Source organism: Neltuma alba, unplaced genomic scaffold (genome assembly GCF_004799145.2).
Source record: "Neltuma alba isolate B1F8T4 unplaced genomic scaffold, ASM479914v2 tig00002640_pilon, whole genome shotgun sequence".
Taxonomy (NCBI): domain Eukaryota; kingdom Viridiplantae; phylum Streptophyta; class Magnoliopsida; order Fabales; family Fabaceae; genus Neltuma; species Neltuma alba.
In genome coordinates, this window is record NW_021632949.1 from 59,552 (window position 1) to 75,678 (window position 16,127).

The following is a 16,127-nucleotide window of genomic DNA, read 5'->3' on the forward strand; positions in this document are numbered from 1 at the left end:
GAGCATATAAAATTTACTAATTTGATTATTTCAAATATATTATTATATTAATTAAAATTAAAAAAATACCATACTAATTTTTTAACGCACATATTAACATGACTGAATTTTTATTAAATTATATGATTTAAATTAAGATCTAAATTAATTTATATAATATATCAATAAAAATATAAACTAAAATACAAAAATAAAATGATAAATTAATTGTTACTATCCCTTCTTTTTTCCTCTTGAACCAAACAAATCATTAAATATATATATTTTTTTTAATCAAACCGCCCTGCTCTCCTCCATCACACCCTCCCTTCAAACCAAACAAGCCCTAAATGCTGGTTTGAAAAAAAGGCTAAATAATTGTAGTATTAAATCCTTATTATCACTACCCAACTATTTAAACTCGGCTTGCATCAAATAGAACGCGGGTAGTAGTTCAAACGTATTTCAGCAACGGATATATAATACTCCCTCCGTTCCTTATTATAAGAGACAAATAACCGAAGTACGTTAATCAAAAAAACAGTTAAAGTTAGTTAAGAACAATTAATGTATAAAAAGTATAATTTTTTTCCAAAAATGCCCTCATTAATAAGGAGAGAGAGCATGAGAGAGAACAATTAAATTATTAAAAGAAAGAGAAGTGGAAGGGAGAGAGAGTGTGAGTTGGAGATAATAAATATGGGTAAAATAATAAATCAACACAAAAAGTAGAGACAACTTGTAAGTGTCTCTTATATATAGGAACATGGCATAAGCATCAAGTGTCTCTTATAATAAGGAACGGAGGGAGTATTCATTAAGAACATAGCCAACACAGACGATAACCATCTTAACAAAATTTAATTGTGCTCCAAAGTACAAAGGACAGACAAATTTAGCTCACAAAAAGAACAAAACTCGATGTGCTAATTGTCAACGAGAAATTCTACGGAGCAACATATCCAGTGAACCTGCAATGGAAATTTCAAACACGGAAAAAGTCAAACATCAAAACTCAAGCAGCTATGTTCAATTATTCTGAACAATCAAGAGATCAAGAACAAATCTAAGGCATACAAACATGCATAGGATCTTATTTAGACATTGCCGCACATTTGTTACCCCTCATGATAGCCAAGACACACCTCATAAACGATGCCCAAGGCATAAACAATTTCCAGTTGTTTTAATAATGAGTCAGGTATTAATCTTTTTTCCCTTATCATATGGCCAGCAATGACGTTCTAGGTCGAGTTCCTTCCATTTTCTTACACATTTTCAGCTTGAATTGTCAATACGTCTCTTCTACTTGCATCAATGTCCATACTTCATAAATTTACAATGTATCCCCAAAGAACAGAGATGGCCATAATCTTTTAGATCTTTTAATTCATCATTTCAGCTCGTTTGTTATACACGTAGAAATATCACTGTAAACGTGGGGAAAAAGTGAACAAGCAGTACATTGCAATAAAGAACCTGTTGTGGGCCTCATATACAGACACCAGGTGGAGCGTTTTAGTGGTTCAAACTAAAAGACACTCTTGGGGTTATTAAACGCTTCTTTCATAAAGTGCCCCTCATTACATAAAAGTATCAGAGATATTTGTGGTTCACAAGGTGGAATGTCGACATCTAATTAAGGCAAATAAGACTTTATTGATACAAATTTAATTAGCTTAACCAATTTTAGCTGATTTTATGGGTCTAAGTGAAGTGGGTGTTAGTGCCTTATATTTGAGGCCAAAGGCTGTATATCACTCATAATGCCAAGGTGCAATTAAAGAAAAATATGAATGAGTTGGCAATAGGAATGGAGAGTCAAGGAAATTCAAAACACCAATACAAGCATCAATAAAAGCAGGTTCACCTTATATATTGCTTGGGTACATAAATACTCTAACCCTGGCTCCCTGCGAAGAACAATAACACCAAAATTCAATAATGCTCATACAAAATTAAAAGAACACAAACCCAATGTTCTCAATCTATTACCATTGATCTGGGTGGAAGGTTTGATTTGAACTTTGCTCGGACAACACCACTGTTACCGTGAGGCCTGGTAACCTTACCCCAAATACAGCGGTAATGGGTTCCATTCTTCTTAACCTTGGCCTTGTAAATATATGCCATTCGCTTGCCACAATACCATGCTACTTCTTCCTTGGTGTTCACTCCCTCGATTTGAATAAGAGAGGTGTTAGGATACTGGTTTGACTTGGACCTGAAAAATATCATGACCTTTTTTCAACACAAATCCTATGATGTTACAATACCCTACAGTCAGATTGGTGAGAAATAAGACATGGCAACTTCAATCCAAAAGCTTTTATCCAACAAAAGGTATCTTTGATTCCAAAACAATCAACCGCAAGATAGCACATTCGAAGTACGAGAAATTATTGAAAACACACAGGACAAGAAAGATTTACCTCTTGTATCCAAGGATTGTCCCTCTCACGTACAGTCTAATACACAAGGGAGAAAAACCGTTAGCTCTAATTTGAACTAAAAGGAAGCGCGAAAAAGCAGATAGCAAAGAGCAATGATTAATTTAACAATCCAGAGTCGTAGACTTCAAAAGAAATTAAGTCAGCTAAAATCCCAGCTCTATCTTAATGCCTCTTATGGACTTGTATAAGGTTATCTCAACAATAAAATGTTACCAAACAATCAGCATTCCCAAGCACCCAAAAAAATTGTAGAACTCTGGGTATCTCTTACTTCTGTGAAGTGCCTTTTATTTCATATAAAAGGAGAAGAATTTTTTTTTTTTATAGTAAAAACAAGTTATAGGTAAGCATCAGCTATGCTAAACCTGCCAGCAGTAGTCAAAATTTCACTGTGCTCTATCATACCTCTCCATGGAAAAATGTTTTAAGGGTCTATGACATCCAATACTAAAAAGATTTTGGATCAACAAAGTCGGAGTAAATGTATCATGGTCGTGACGCCCCGTAAAGAAAAGAATCTTCCAACCCCTGACATGCAGCAATTACATCTTGAAGAGTACGTACTCCGCAATAGATTGTGACAACCGAGAAATTCGTGGGGTTGAAAAATGCACGGCAACAACATTTCTACGAATTTCAAATGCGAAGCAAAATGGAGAGATATTTGATTGAGATACAAAAAGAAAAAGACACAGCTAACGACCAATGCTGTCAATAGAATTAACAATTGCACCTAATTATGAACAAAGTCCAACTGAGATCCCAACGTAAATAACCAATAAGTGAAAGTAAAGTATAAGAAAGGCTTCGCGCAAAGGCTTCGAAGTTTACCTGACACGCTCTCCTTGGCGGCCCTTCACCATTTTCGTCTCGGAGGCGCTTACTAGATGATGGAGCTGAGAAAAATCAGAACGGCGCGAGCTAAGCCCTGAACCGAGGGAATTTATACTGACTAATAGTATATATGGGTTAGGGTTTTTCGACGAAGAAACCAGAGATCCGTTTGGATGCGTTTGATTCTTATACGGGTTCGGGTTTTGGGCCCACCTTATTCATTAGTTTGGATTTGTATATTTTATGGATCTTTTTGACTCAACACCAATATTCAATTGCACCAAAAACAATATATCAATGTTCAATATATTTATCCTAAAAGTTATAAGAAATTGAGAAAAACATAAAAGAACCACCAAACTATGGGAATCCCAAAATGGTTTTCTGAAATTAATTAATTCTTGTTAAATTTTTGAAAAATTATTCTAGAATTAAGTTTCTTGTATAATGACCTAACTGCCCTCGCCAGAGAAAATTCTCTACTAACAACTATAGCTATAGTTACCGACCTCCGCCACCAAGCTAGCATTGGTGAATGAAGAATTTTTGGGTAAATAGATGATTTAAAAAGGTCGAATTTAATCCCACCACCTTTTGATTCTTAAAAAAAAGAAAAGATCACTGGACCGCTATTTTTTTTTTAACAATATAATGCAAAATATTAAACAAAACTTTAAAATATATGAGATGACTAATTCACTTTAGTGATTAATAAATGTATCATCTAGCTTATTATTCAACGTGTGTTAACAAATTTAGTTATACGAAATGATATCACCTTCATACTATTTTCTTGAAATTCATCATCTACGTTTTTATCTTTTCCGATACAAAGAGTGTTAAATTTTGAGTTCAGATTATTCATAATACAACGACTTTGATAAGAGAGAAGACCCCAGTCCGGCCACAAAACAACCGCTTCCACAGTAATTTAATATGAAATTACACGTGCCAATATTTTGCCATGCCAACGTTTAATTTTCAGTCCAATTAAAAAGTCATACATTTTAAGAGAAAATTCTATTCTTTTTTCATAAAATATATGCAATAAATTACGCAATTCTTTTAAAATTTCTACAATCAAGCATGACTCATTTTTATTATCTTTTTAGTAAAAAAAATATAAATAATATATCACGTCTACAAAATCACTCTTTTTGTTAATTTTACGATTCCATTTTATTTTATTTCATCATAGCATACGGCTCCATGAATGTTGATCATTATGGTGCTGGGATCACTTTCTCATACTACCATTACTAGCACCAATTCTAAAACAAGACTAAAATCAGGCATGCAATAAAAAATGCATGGGATGAAATCTTCATGCCATCACGTATAAAAATAGAAGATAATGGGGAAATGCTTGATTTAAACATTTTTGTTGTTTACATATAAATTAAACTCTTCCTTTCACTCCATTTTTCTCCCTTCAAACATAACAAAGCGACTCCATATAAACACCAATTAAGGAAATGGTCCCGCAACTACTACAAATTGGATGGGTGAAAAGCCAGAAAGATATAGGTAGGCTTTATCATTTACCACTCCATCAGCCATTTAATCCTCACGTCAATAACCTTGGTCAGTCCTTCCTGAAGCACAGCATGATAGTTAGCTGAGTTATATACTTAAAGCATCTCAAAGGATTCACGAAAATTTAAAAGATATAAATAAAATAAACATAAAACAGTAATAATCCATTGAATCCCAAAACTGCTTATTGTTTATCGGTTCCATGGACTACTAATTAACCATAAATCATTGTCAATGCTGAAGCACGCTAGGATAATAGTTCCGATGCTAAACACAAAATAAAATCACAGTCAAATCAATGCAATGATTAATCAATATGGTCGCATACTAGTATCCCCTGCTCATGATACTGGTAAATCCTTATATTCTTTACATGCACCACCAAGCAGAGAATTCCACTTATCCAAATATTACGTGCAGGTCATGTCAGGATCCGTAACTGAAAAGCAACACCCCGCAATAGATATATAACGAACTACATCAGGAACATAAGACAATATCAAGACTTCAACGGGGCTTGCTTGAAGTGTTTTTAACTGATTTATAGCCCACGCATCAAATTGACAAAGTGAAATGAAGTTGAACTCCAAGGAATTACTTGAAGAGTTTCTCCACAATAGAGTTCAAGCGCGCAACATCAGCTCCAATAAGCTCATCAGCCTTTTTTCCGTTCTGAAAGAAATGGAGTGTTGGCTGCAGCATGGAAATAAATAGATAAATCTGAGACACACAAGAACAGTTGGTCCAAATTTGCAAAGCAACGCTTCATGAAACAGAGTAAATCTACAAAACTAATCAAAGAGAATTCCAGATGTCAACTTAGTTACATATGAGGAATTGAACGATTGCAGTTTAAATGTGAGGCGTACTTTTCCAACAAAACGAGACATTAAATCACTTACCACAGACGTAATCATTAATTTGCCCAACGTGCCTTGAATTGCTTCCTGGGATAAATAAGTGAGCAATGTATCAATTTCAGCTGATTTCATGCATAGCAATTTATTGATGCAATAAAGCAATAAATTTTTCAGCACAAGATAAAATATGCTCCACAAATGGACTATACTAAGTAAGAACACAATTGTTTTTCTGCCTAGTTCTAAAAGAAATTGGGTTTTGATGCTTACAAATACAAACCACATTTAATGCAACAATTTTATATATCCACCAATAACGTATATTTATCATAAAAGAAGCTAACAAATAACCCCCTCCTCGCTTATATCAAAGGAAACAGTCTCTGGACCTTTATTCTTCATGGATATCGATGTAGAAAGAAGAATAAGGAAACAAATACAGATAAAGAGGGCAAAAATCAGCCCCAAACCCTCACGTCCCCTATCTGAAACCAGAAGCAGAATCATGCTCAAAAATAGCATAAATAGAAGATAGCTTTCACTTCTTTCTGCTCCCAAAATCTTCAAAGTAGATGGAGAAAAGAAGTAGAAGATCCAAAAATCAAGAATTTTCATACGTATGGCAGTTGCTATGACCAAGAGGTGCAGGAAGGTTCTTTTAAAAATCAAATCAGTGAAGTTATCTCAGTGGCAAGCCTAAACAACTCTCTTCCTTTAGTCAACCTAAAATAGTACTCCCCCCACCCCACTCTCTCCCTATGAACAACTTAAGTCACACAAAGCTCTCTTCCAATCTGTCTAGCACACAAACATGCTTAGTGATTTGAAATGTGTAAACCTTCAGATATAGGACTGTTAGTATTTTGCATGCGTAGTGTTTGGGGTTGTCCATTTCACCAAAAATAACTTGAACTACTTAGTTAGGATTGCCACAAGCTTATATAACTAATATCTTTCTTATCACTTTTAGACGGGACTTCTATTCCCAACACTCCCCTTCAAATGTATCTGGACTAGGCTCACTCTTTTTTTGAGAGTCATTTGCATCGAATTCTATATACCAGCTGCTATTCTTTGAGGCCCTTCAAGTCCTTTATTTTTTATTCCTTGGCTGAGCTTGCACTCTTGAGCCTCAGCAGCCTTAGGTCCTGCAAATCTATTTTTTGGGTCTAGGATCTTACAATGCTTAAGACATTTTTTTCTTTTTGAATTGCTCTAATACCATGTCAACTTTTTGTATCGAATAGTGCTTTTTGAGTTTGTTCATTTTACCAAGCTATATACTTTTAACTTCTCTAGTCAATTTTAGATGTGGGGCTTCCATTCTCTTACAAGGACAACTCATAAATTCCAAGGTGACAATGATCAATTATGCAAGAATTGAATCTTTGTTAACTCAATTCACACGTTTCCTTCTTCAGTGCCAGAGTAATCTCGAGGAACCAATTAAAGTTAATTGTGAAAGACCTCACAAATTCTAATGTTTAGAACACCTTCAACAATACAGCATGTCCAAAATGAAACACCCCACGCCAAATTTTTCTTCCTAGCCTAGTACTTCTTAGGGCCACTCGGGCAAGGGAAGACCAATGCTGATTATGCCAAACTAAATGTGACCTAAAACAGTTGACATAGCACAGGTATTACTCGCGCCAAAGATTTTTTTTTTTGGGGGGGGGGGGGGGTGTGGCCACGATTTAATAAAATCGGGAAAACTTTATTAAAATTACTCATTACAACACCTACCAATACAATTCAAAATGAGTCTGAGTGATAAATGGATGAGCAGTTGAACATGATCTGATTTATATGTAAAAAGTTCAAAGATACAAAGCGCCATTACACCAGAAAACATTCTATGAAGTCAGTACCTGATCAATGTCAATTTTATATGTTGTCACATGAGGATATTTTCCACTGAGCTCCTCAATAACGGGAGAAATGAACCTGCCTATACGAAAATAAATACGGGAAAAAGTTTTAGAGAATTGCTTTCTACAATTTACATAGAGAAGCATGTGACGCAATGTGTAGGAATATTAATTCATGTTATTCGGATTAAATCATGATATAATTTCAAAGAAAAATGATTTCTTTAAATCTGAATCACGTCCAAACAAGCACATATTTCTGCGATCAAACTAACACCACAATGCTGACTATAGAATCAGCATTTGGAGGATAGCCGAAGGACCTTTGAATAAGTAGCCACATGATAGAGTTTTTGAGGGCACTTGAAAACAATTGATTCTTGATCTTAACTGCTATCAGGATGTTATTTCAATATGCTCTCAAAGTGGTTCGCAGTGTAAACATGCACGTGTGTTTTCCTTCCACGTGCATGCACTAGCATAAGTGATCAAATATATTTGTTCTACACTTATTGACATGATCATCATACGGTAATCCTTTGCATGATTCACAGCCATACATAATCAAGATGGAAAATACAGTACAACTTATTGCTAAGATCTTGGTCGAGAGAGAGAGAGAGATGAACTTACATGGTCCACACCAAACTGCAGTGAAATAGAAGATCGCAGGCAATGATTGATCTAATAAAAGAATGTTCGCAAGAAAGAAGATATCAGTTCTACTTACCTCTATAATCATAATAATCTCATTTATATAAATAATATTTACACGGACAAAAAGCATAGCTGTCATCCAATTCAAACTCGCCAAAATAGATCATACCTTGTACTTTGCTAAGGATATCATTAAACTCTTCCTCTGTCTTAACAAGGACAATGTTCGAAGCACCTGAAAATATTTGGGGAAAAAAGATGACTTTAGGAGGAATACATTCAATAAAGAAATAGAACCAGAACCATCCACAATCATTTTGATTGATTAGAAAATGCATACTCAGCTCACAGTCTTCCAAAGTTAATTCTATGATGAAATATAGCACAACAACCACTTTGATCCAGTATATCATAATGCAAACACACTCCTTTAAGTTATACTACTAAACATTCTGCTTGATAAATATTTATCCGATGAAGTACTTAAACTAAACCCATCAGCCGTAGAGGACTTAAAATTGACCCAGTTAACATTGTTGCATAACAATGAGGTAATAAGCAAGCAGGAATTCGCACACTAATCCATTATATGACACATTGAAGTATCCAAAGCCAGTAGTTGTGGAAATAAATTTAACGTAGTAAAAAATGCCTACCAGATTCTTCCTCAACGTTTTTTATGAGAATAATGGGAAGAATAAAAGAAGCAGGAGGAGACCCACCTGAAGCGGAGCCAAAGCGACGAAAATTACAGGATGAAAGCAGAACTGATAGAAGCGGGGGAGTGATGGAGGCGATGGTAGAAAACGAGGAGCTAGTGAGGGACTTGGACGGTGGAGATGGGTATATAGTTGTCGAGGCAGGAGTCAATATTGCGACTGAATCAGAACGAACATGGTTAAAGATGGGGCGAATTCTATTCTCTATTGCCCAGCGAAAAACGGAGGATCGGTGGTTCAAATTTCTCGCCATTTCCCTTTTGCATGCCCAAATCTCTTCTAGGTTTTTGGAAATTTTAGAACGCGTGAGAATTTTTTTTATTTTATTTTAAAAGGTTGCATTTTCATGTTTAAAGCTTTGGGCCAATTTTATCATTGGGCCGATTGGCGCATTGGCATGGAAGGACCAACTGAGCCCAATACAAACAGCACAATGTTTGGCAAAGGAAACTCAAACAAGGGGACTTCTTTGTTTTTTTTAATAACATTTTATTTATTTAATCATTTATTAATTATTTTGTGAGAGAAAATTAGATACTACTTCTGGTCCTTAATATAAGACCTTATTTAAATTTTATTTTGGTCTTTGTTATAAGATCTCAATTTACTTTGTCTCTCATATTTATGAATTTTTTCTTAAGGTAATCCTTCTAATAATAGTAGTTCTAACCAATACACTTGGTTAGTGAGGATATTTTAAAAATGGCAACACCTATTTATTATAAATAATTAACTTAACTTATTTTTTAATCTTTTTAAATTAGTCAATTAGTTTTTATAATTAGGATGGAGAAAGTAATAATGAAAAGTGAAGCACGGAAATCACATTCAGCAAGGGAAATGTTGGGATGAGATGGGCTTATAAATTATGTATAAGTGCGTGCTTGGATTTGGAAAAGTGATACAGCAATTAATTATAATTAATTATAATGTGAGACGCACTTGTAAAATTGATTGTAAAGTGGTGAATGGGAAAAAGCATGTCACGCTTCCAATAATATTTGTCCCCTTACCATCTAAGTGGCTTACGCTCTTGCAGTCAGCTTTCCTTTCCAATGTGCCCTCTCTTTTATGCCACTCGTTTTCGTCCTCCTCTTCTTGTTTTCCTTTTTTTTTTTTTTTTTTAAATTCTTTCTGCCAGCGTTTTTGTTTCTGCCAATTCTATATTTGATATCTGGATTAACTTTTTGAAAGCAATTTTGGATTAACTTTTTGAAAGTAATTTTATAATATACCAGGCAAGTATATAAGAAAAATTTTGTCCCAATTTACATAAATACATTTGTTTTAACTGATTTTAATGGATTGCCAAACTCTCCTTTAGAGTGCTTGCTTAATTCCTGGACATATTTTTGTATCTTAAATATGAACATTTTTATTAACAATGTTCAAATCTAGCTAATTAATATCATATACTATCTCCTGTCTCTAATATAATACTAACTCCGGTTTTTAATATAAGATCTCATTTGACTTTTATCTTGGTTATAAATATAATACAACAATCCATTCTGTCTCTCATATTTATTTTTTTTCTAAAATATCCTTCTAATAATAGTAGTTTTAGCCAATAAACTTGATTAGCAATGATATTCTAAGAAAAATAGCATATATTTATTATAAATAACTAACTCAGCTTATTTCCTTAATCTACTCAAATGAGTCAACTAACTCTTATTTTTATAACCGGAGGTAGTAATTAGTTTGACATTTAATTCTGTCCTAAATATAATATTTCAATCTACTTTGTCGCTCATATTTATCTATTTTTCCAAACCAGTCCTCATAGTAGTTCACTTGCATATACTAAATATTTCATTAAATGGTATTACTTTCGGTCCTTACTATAAGAGTTTGTTGACTGATTTGAGTAAATTAAGAAAATTAGTTAAGTTACTCCTCTAGTTCTGTTTGTATGACAGAAAGCAGAGGTATTTTTTTGTCCTATTTATAAGGTACTAAGAGTACTTTTTGTTATAGATGTACAATTTTACTTTTCATTTATTATTGTGTTGTCTTTATTTACATAATGTATAACATATATTAAATAGAGATAACGTTGGAAAGTTATTGAATTTTAAGTGAAAGTTAATGAAATTTAAAATTTTTTTTATCTGTGTGAAACATGCTGGAAATGACTTATAAATAAGACCAGAAGAGTAGTTATTTATAATAAATAAATATTGTCTTCTTTAAAATACCCTTACTAATCAAGTGTTATTTGACAAAACATTTAACATGTGCAACTGCCGCAGAGACTATATTAGAAAAAATTGATAAATATGATAGATAAAGTGGATTGAAATCTTATATTTAAGATTAAATTAAAGGTCAAATAAGCTTTTATATTAAAGATCGGGAATAGTAAGCTAATAAATATGATTAGTAAAAATATTTTTAAAAAAACAACATATATTTATTATAAATAACTAATTTAACTAACTTTTTTAACTTACACAAATTAGTTAACTAGTTGTTATAGCAAAGGTAGAAAATAGTACTCCTCCGGTCCTTAATATAAGACCCATTTAACTAATTTGATTAGATTAAGAAAGTTAGATAAGTTAGTTAATTATAAGAAAAGTGACACATTTTTCCTAAAACACCATAATCATCTTTCTTAATACCCCTCTCCCTCTTCTACTTGATTATGGTTAAGGGAGTATCTATAGGGGTAATTTAGAAAAAATTGATAAATATGAGAAATGGGTCTTATGTTTAGGACCAAAACCAATTCAAGAATTGGGTCTTATATTAAGAACAGGAGGAGTATTAGGTAACTTAGTTGGAAGGAGCCTAACTTCGCTAAACAATAACAAAAAGATAACTCATATTACAGGCGAGATTTACGTGTTATACTGAAAAGAAGCATATAATTTTAGAAAATGAGTGGATTGCTGAAAACGGGGTCTCATTTCTTTTAAATAGAGTACTACGAATCCGACTTTTGTCACTTGGCTCATTCACGCACCTTCCCTCCAAAAACACCCTTTCCGCCTGCCGTATATTTGATCGTTGATTTTGCGGAGAACTGATTGTGATTAGTGAAATTGTGATTGTGTTGTCACTTATGACTTGTAGAAGTTTAATTATTTGATAGCAACTTATTTTCTTTTCTTTTTTTTTTTTGGTGAAAGCAACTTATCTTCTGTGAAACGTGATAATGGATATGAGAAAATTATGCTGAAAATTATTTTGTTCAGCAAAATAAACTTATTTGTTTATCTTTTATAAGCCAATTGGCTCATGTGTAGTTTAGCTTAGCTTCTGAGCTTCACTCAGGAAAAATGTTAAAAGAAAATAGCTACGGTGATTTATATAAGAACTAATTAAAAATTAGATTTAGTACTAAATATAATATTTTGATTTGTTTTAAGTCTCTCATCTTTACGATGTTTTTTCTGAAATATTCTTATTAATTGTAAGTGATTCTCACTAAGGGGTGACTTTTATATACATGATTAAATATGATAGTTTAGAAAAAATTAATACACATTTGTTACAATTAACCAACTTAACTGATTCTTTTAATCTTTTCAAATTAATTATCCAACTTTTATATGAAGTGTGATAACTTGTGTGTCATTAAGATTGCAATTTTTTTTGGGTCAAAATTAAGATTGCAATTTCAAAAGAGTAATTTTCACAAGTTTTGGTGATTTTCTTGGACAGTGCGGATAACTCTCAGAGAAATATGTAAGAAAGAAATTAAAATTAATTAAGATACATTAATTTTAATTAGAGGTTGATTTTTAAAAGCAGTAATAGTTTTTTTTTAATCATTTTAATAATGTATTTTTTCATTAGGGAACCCGTAGTCAGAGAAGCGTCGAAAGGGAATAACGCCAGCGCGGGAACGAGTCAGACATTGGGAACACAATATCCATGATAGAGTTCCGATACTGCCCTTCATGGCCTGTTTTCTCAAATATCGCCCTCTTCTAAAACCCCACTTATAATATTATCTCGTATTCTTAAGATAACATCTTGTTTTATTTTTATTTTAATCTTAAATATAAAATTTTAATACATTTCATTTCTCATGTTTATTTATTTTTCAAGATAATCTTTTTAATAGTGATATTTCTAATCAATAAACTTGATTAATATGGATATTTTAGAAAAAACAATTTATATTTATTACAATTAACCAATTTAACTTTTTTTAATCTATTCAAATTAATCAACTAACTCTTATTTTTAAATAGGAGATAATACTACATATTCATGGTAGAATGATAAATTTTAAATAATGAAACTCGTGATTAATATGAGTTGCCATGTTAAATATAAAAGCTATTTTATAATACAATTTATACTATAATTTAATTTGTATATTTAGTATTGGTGGGAGTAATAAATTGTGAAACTTAAAATATTAATCATACAAAGAAGCATTTTCTTGACCTAATTAAGGGGGTGTTTGGGCACCACAAAAAATACTTTTCAGAGATACTTTTTCACAAATCGAGATAAATTTATTTGTATATTTATTTTATATACCGTAAAAATATTTTTAAAATTATGGTTTTGATTATATCCAAACACCTTCTGAGTCCCATGACATGGGGATCATAGGCATAAATAGGAATTGAGGTGCGGCAGGGTACAGAATTATAACATCATTTGACGTCACACTTACGTCTATTTTTAAGAGGTCGCCAAATGCTTGCTCCATTTAATGATCATCTCGTTAGTTTTAATACAAAATAGTTAAACTCCATAAATCTCTTTCGGAGATCCGTCAAACCCCATAAATTTGAACATAGTGTAATACCTACTGAGCTGTTAAGAGATGCTTAACTAATTTAACAAGATTAAATAAATTGCTTAATTCTAACAAATATGATTTGATTTCTTAAAAATATTTTTGTGCAATATTTGATTATATATTAGTTCATAAATTATATAAATTAGCCTGAAAATAATAAATATAAGAAATAAAATAAATTAAAGTATTATATTTAGGGTTAAAATCAACTCTCTAACAACCCCTACATTTGTTGGTTGAAAAAAAAAAACTAATCCCTTACATTTAGGGTTTAGGACAGGAGGGGCAAACTATAACAATGATAATTTATACTCCTCCAATCCTAAATATAAGATCTTTTTTATAATATAAATTACATTACGAAAGAGGTTTTATATTTAGGATGGGAGGAATATATTAATAAAGAATTCATGTATAGGAAAACTCGCCTTTTTTTTTAAAATCTGAGAATGTAAATTAAAAAAGTAACAATCCTGTAACACAAATTATTTTTTATTTTTTGATAAAAATTAAATGAGATATATATTTTTTAAAGTTTACATAGTACTAAAACAAAAGAAAAAAGAATTCAAACTATGTCCTAGAAAACAAAAAAATACATGAGGAAAAATTTGCTTAAAAAAATATGAAAATGGTGAAGAAGAGTCGGAATTTTCTACCATGTTATTGATAAAACTCATGAGAAGCTTTAATATCAAAGGAAAAATTATTTTTGTATTGCTTCATGACAAATAATTTAATATTTAGAATTATTCATTTATTTGGAGTTGGAGCTAGGCCGAACTACAGAAATTCTCCTAACAATGATTTTTTATCTATAAGATTTAATTTTGTGGGCATAGATTTTGTTGGCCACACAATTTAACTGTTAAAAAAAAATATTATTCTGATCCTAAATATAAAACCTATTTTATAATATAATTTATATTATAAAATAAGTTTTATATTTAAGATCAGACAAGTATTATACTCTTTTGATTTTAATTCTAACGGTTAAAAATCTTAAAATTATAATTTGAAGGAAAAAAGTAATCCTCCAACAGGAAAAGGAAAGTGGTGGTGAAGTTATTTACATAATTTCTCCTCTCCTTTTTTTTTTTTTTGCGGGGTTTAATAGCGATGGCGAGGCATTATTTTGTTGGGCTATGAGTTTATTTATTAGTTTCATCAATTTTTTGAGTGAGTGAATTGACAATTTTGACTTCTGAGAATAAAATTATACAACTTCTATAGTTTATAACTGTGTACTTTCCTATTCCACTTTTTTCAAAGCTCCACGTGGCTTCAAAATGATCAGGCTGGCTTTGGCTTCCGAGCCAAGCCATTGTCAATAAATAAAGGCTGTCGTTTGCCCCACTATTTTCCCCAAACCTACGTCGTTTCATAGTGAGCCGGCGGGGCGGCGGGGCGGCGGCTTGCTTAACAAACCAATCTCATTGATGAAATCATCGTGCAGTACAAAATCTCCGAGGAAAGGAACAGTGGAGAAGTACAAGGGCACAACGGTAAATGAACAAATGATCTAAGGGTAATGTTGGAAATAAAATCCTCCCTCCTTGACTTTCCATGTCTGCTCCACCTCCTGCTCGGGCAAAAACGAGGAAATCTCTCATTTCCTCTTCTTTTTCTTTCTGTTCCTTCTGAAACTTTCTCATTTCTGTGTTCAATTTTCCCTTCTCCTCTCTCTGTATATATTCTGCTTCTCTCGATTCTCGGCGCTTCACAATGGCGCCGAGTATAAGAAATCTACAGCTAACTTCCCTCGCAACCGCCGCTGCTGCCGACGATGGTGATGCCGATGGCATGGAGGAAGTGCGGCTTTTGGACTCCTACGAAGATAAAAACTACAATGGTTCTGATGGAATTGAGGAAGGGCTGAAGCGAATTCATGTCAGAGTCACCGGCATGACCTGCGCTGCTTGCTCCAATTCCGTCGAAGCAGCTCTGAATGCCGTCGATGGCGTCATCAGCGCTTCCGTGGCTTTGCTTCAGAACAAGGCTGATGTGGTTTACAACCCGTCTCTGGTTAAGGTTGGTCTGGGGTTTGCTTGAGGTTTTATGATTGCATGCGTGGTTATACTTTTGCTTTGCATCAATATCTGATTGATGGAATAATGCTTTTCTGGAATTGCGTTGTTTGAAGTGCTGCTGGTTGATTAGTTTTCTCTCTCGGGTTTGTTTTGTTCCGTGGTTTAACTGTTAACTACCTGTCAATGATATTGTTAAATCGAGTATATAAGTGAAATCATTCTTCCGGCCACTTTTGTTTCTGTATTTATTATAGTTCATGTATCATGTGATGGGTCTTTATTACATCTTTAATTTGTTGTTTTTCAATTAATTAATTATATGCCAACTGAACACTTGGTTATTTTTGTTGATCAGTCGGTATCATTTGTTATATGTCCATCTAGAAATATTTACTCAGTATTCATATCGCAGTTTAG

General features: G+C 32.7%; 2 protein-coding genes across 3 annotated transcripts; both read right to left on the minus strand.

Moving 5' to 3' along the window:
- Nucleotides 1-796: 796 nt before the first annotated feature.
- LOC114734630 (60S ribosomal protein L35a-1-like) lies at nt 797-3,389 on the minus strand. The gene is made up of 5 exons (XM_028922269.1): nt 3,264-3,389; nt 2,412-2,447; nt 1,975-2,203; nt 1,850-1,892; nt 797-950 (listed from the first exon to the last, which is right to left on the minus strand). The coding sequence occupies exons 1-4, from the start codon at nt 3,293-3,295 to the stop codon at nt 1,851-1,853; spliced, it is 339 nt and encodes a 112-aa protein (XP_028778102.1). The 5' UTR covers nt 3,296-3,389; the 3' UTR covers nt 797-950; nt 1,850.
- Nucleotides 3,390-4,605: 1,216 nt separating this feature from the next.
- LOC114734654 (thioredoxin O2, mitochondrial) lies at nt 4,606-9,189 on the minus strand. 2 transcript variants are annotated; one of them, XM_028922305.1, is made up of 7 exons: nt 8,913-9,189; nt 8,360-8,425; nt 8,167-8,181; nt 7,534-7,613; nt 5,705-5,749; nt 5,401-5,495; nt 4,606-4,861 (listed from the first exon to the last, which is right to left on the minus strand). In XM_028922305.1, exons 1-7 carry the CDS (start codon nt 9,160-9,162, stop codon nt 4,852-4,854), a joined length of 561 nt encoding a protein of 186 aa, XP_028778138.1. In that variant the 5' UTR covers nt 9,163-9,189; the 3' UTR covers nt 4,606-4,851. The 2 variants fall into 2 exon arrangements, with proteins under 2 accessions (XP_028778138.1, XP_028778132.1); XM_028922299.1 differs by having other exon boundaries at nt 8,167-8,217.
- Between the last annotated feature and the right edge of the window lie 6,938 nt (nt 9,190-16,127).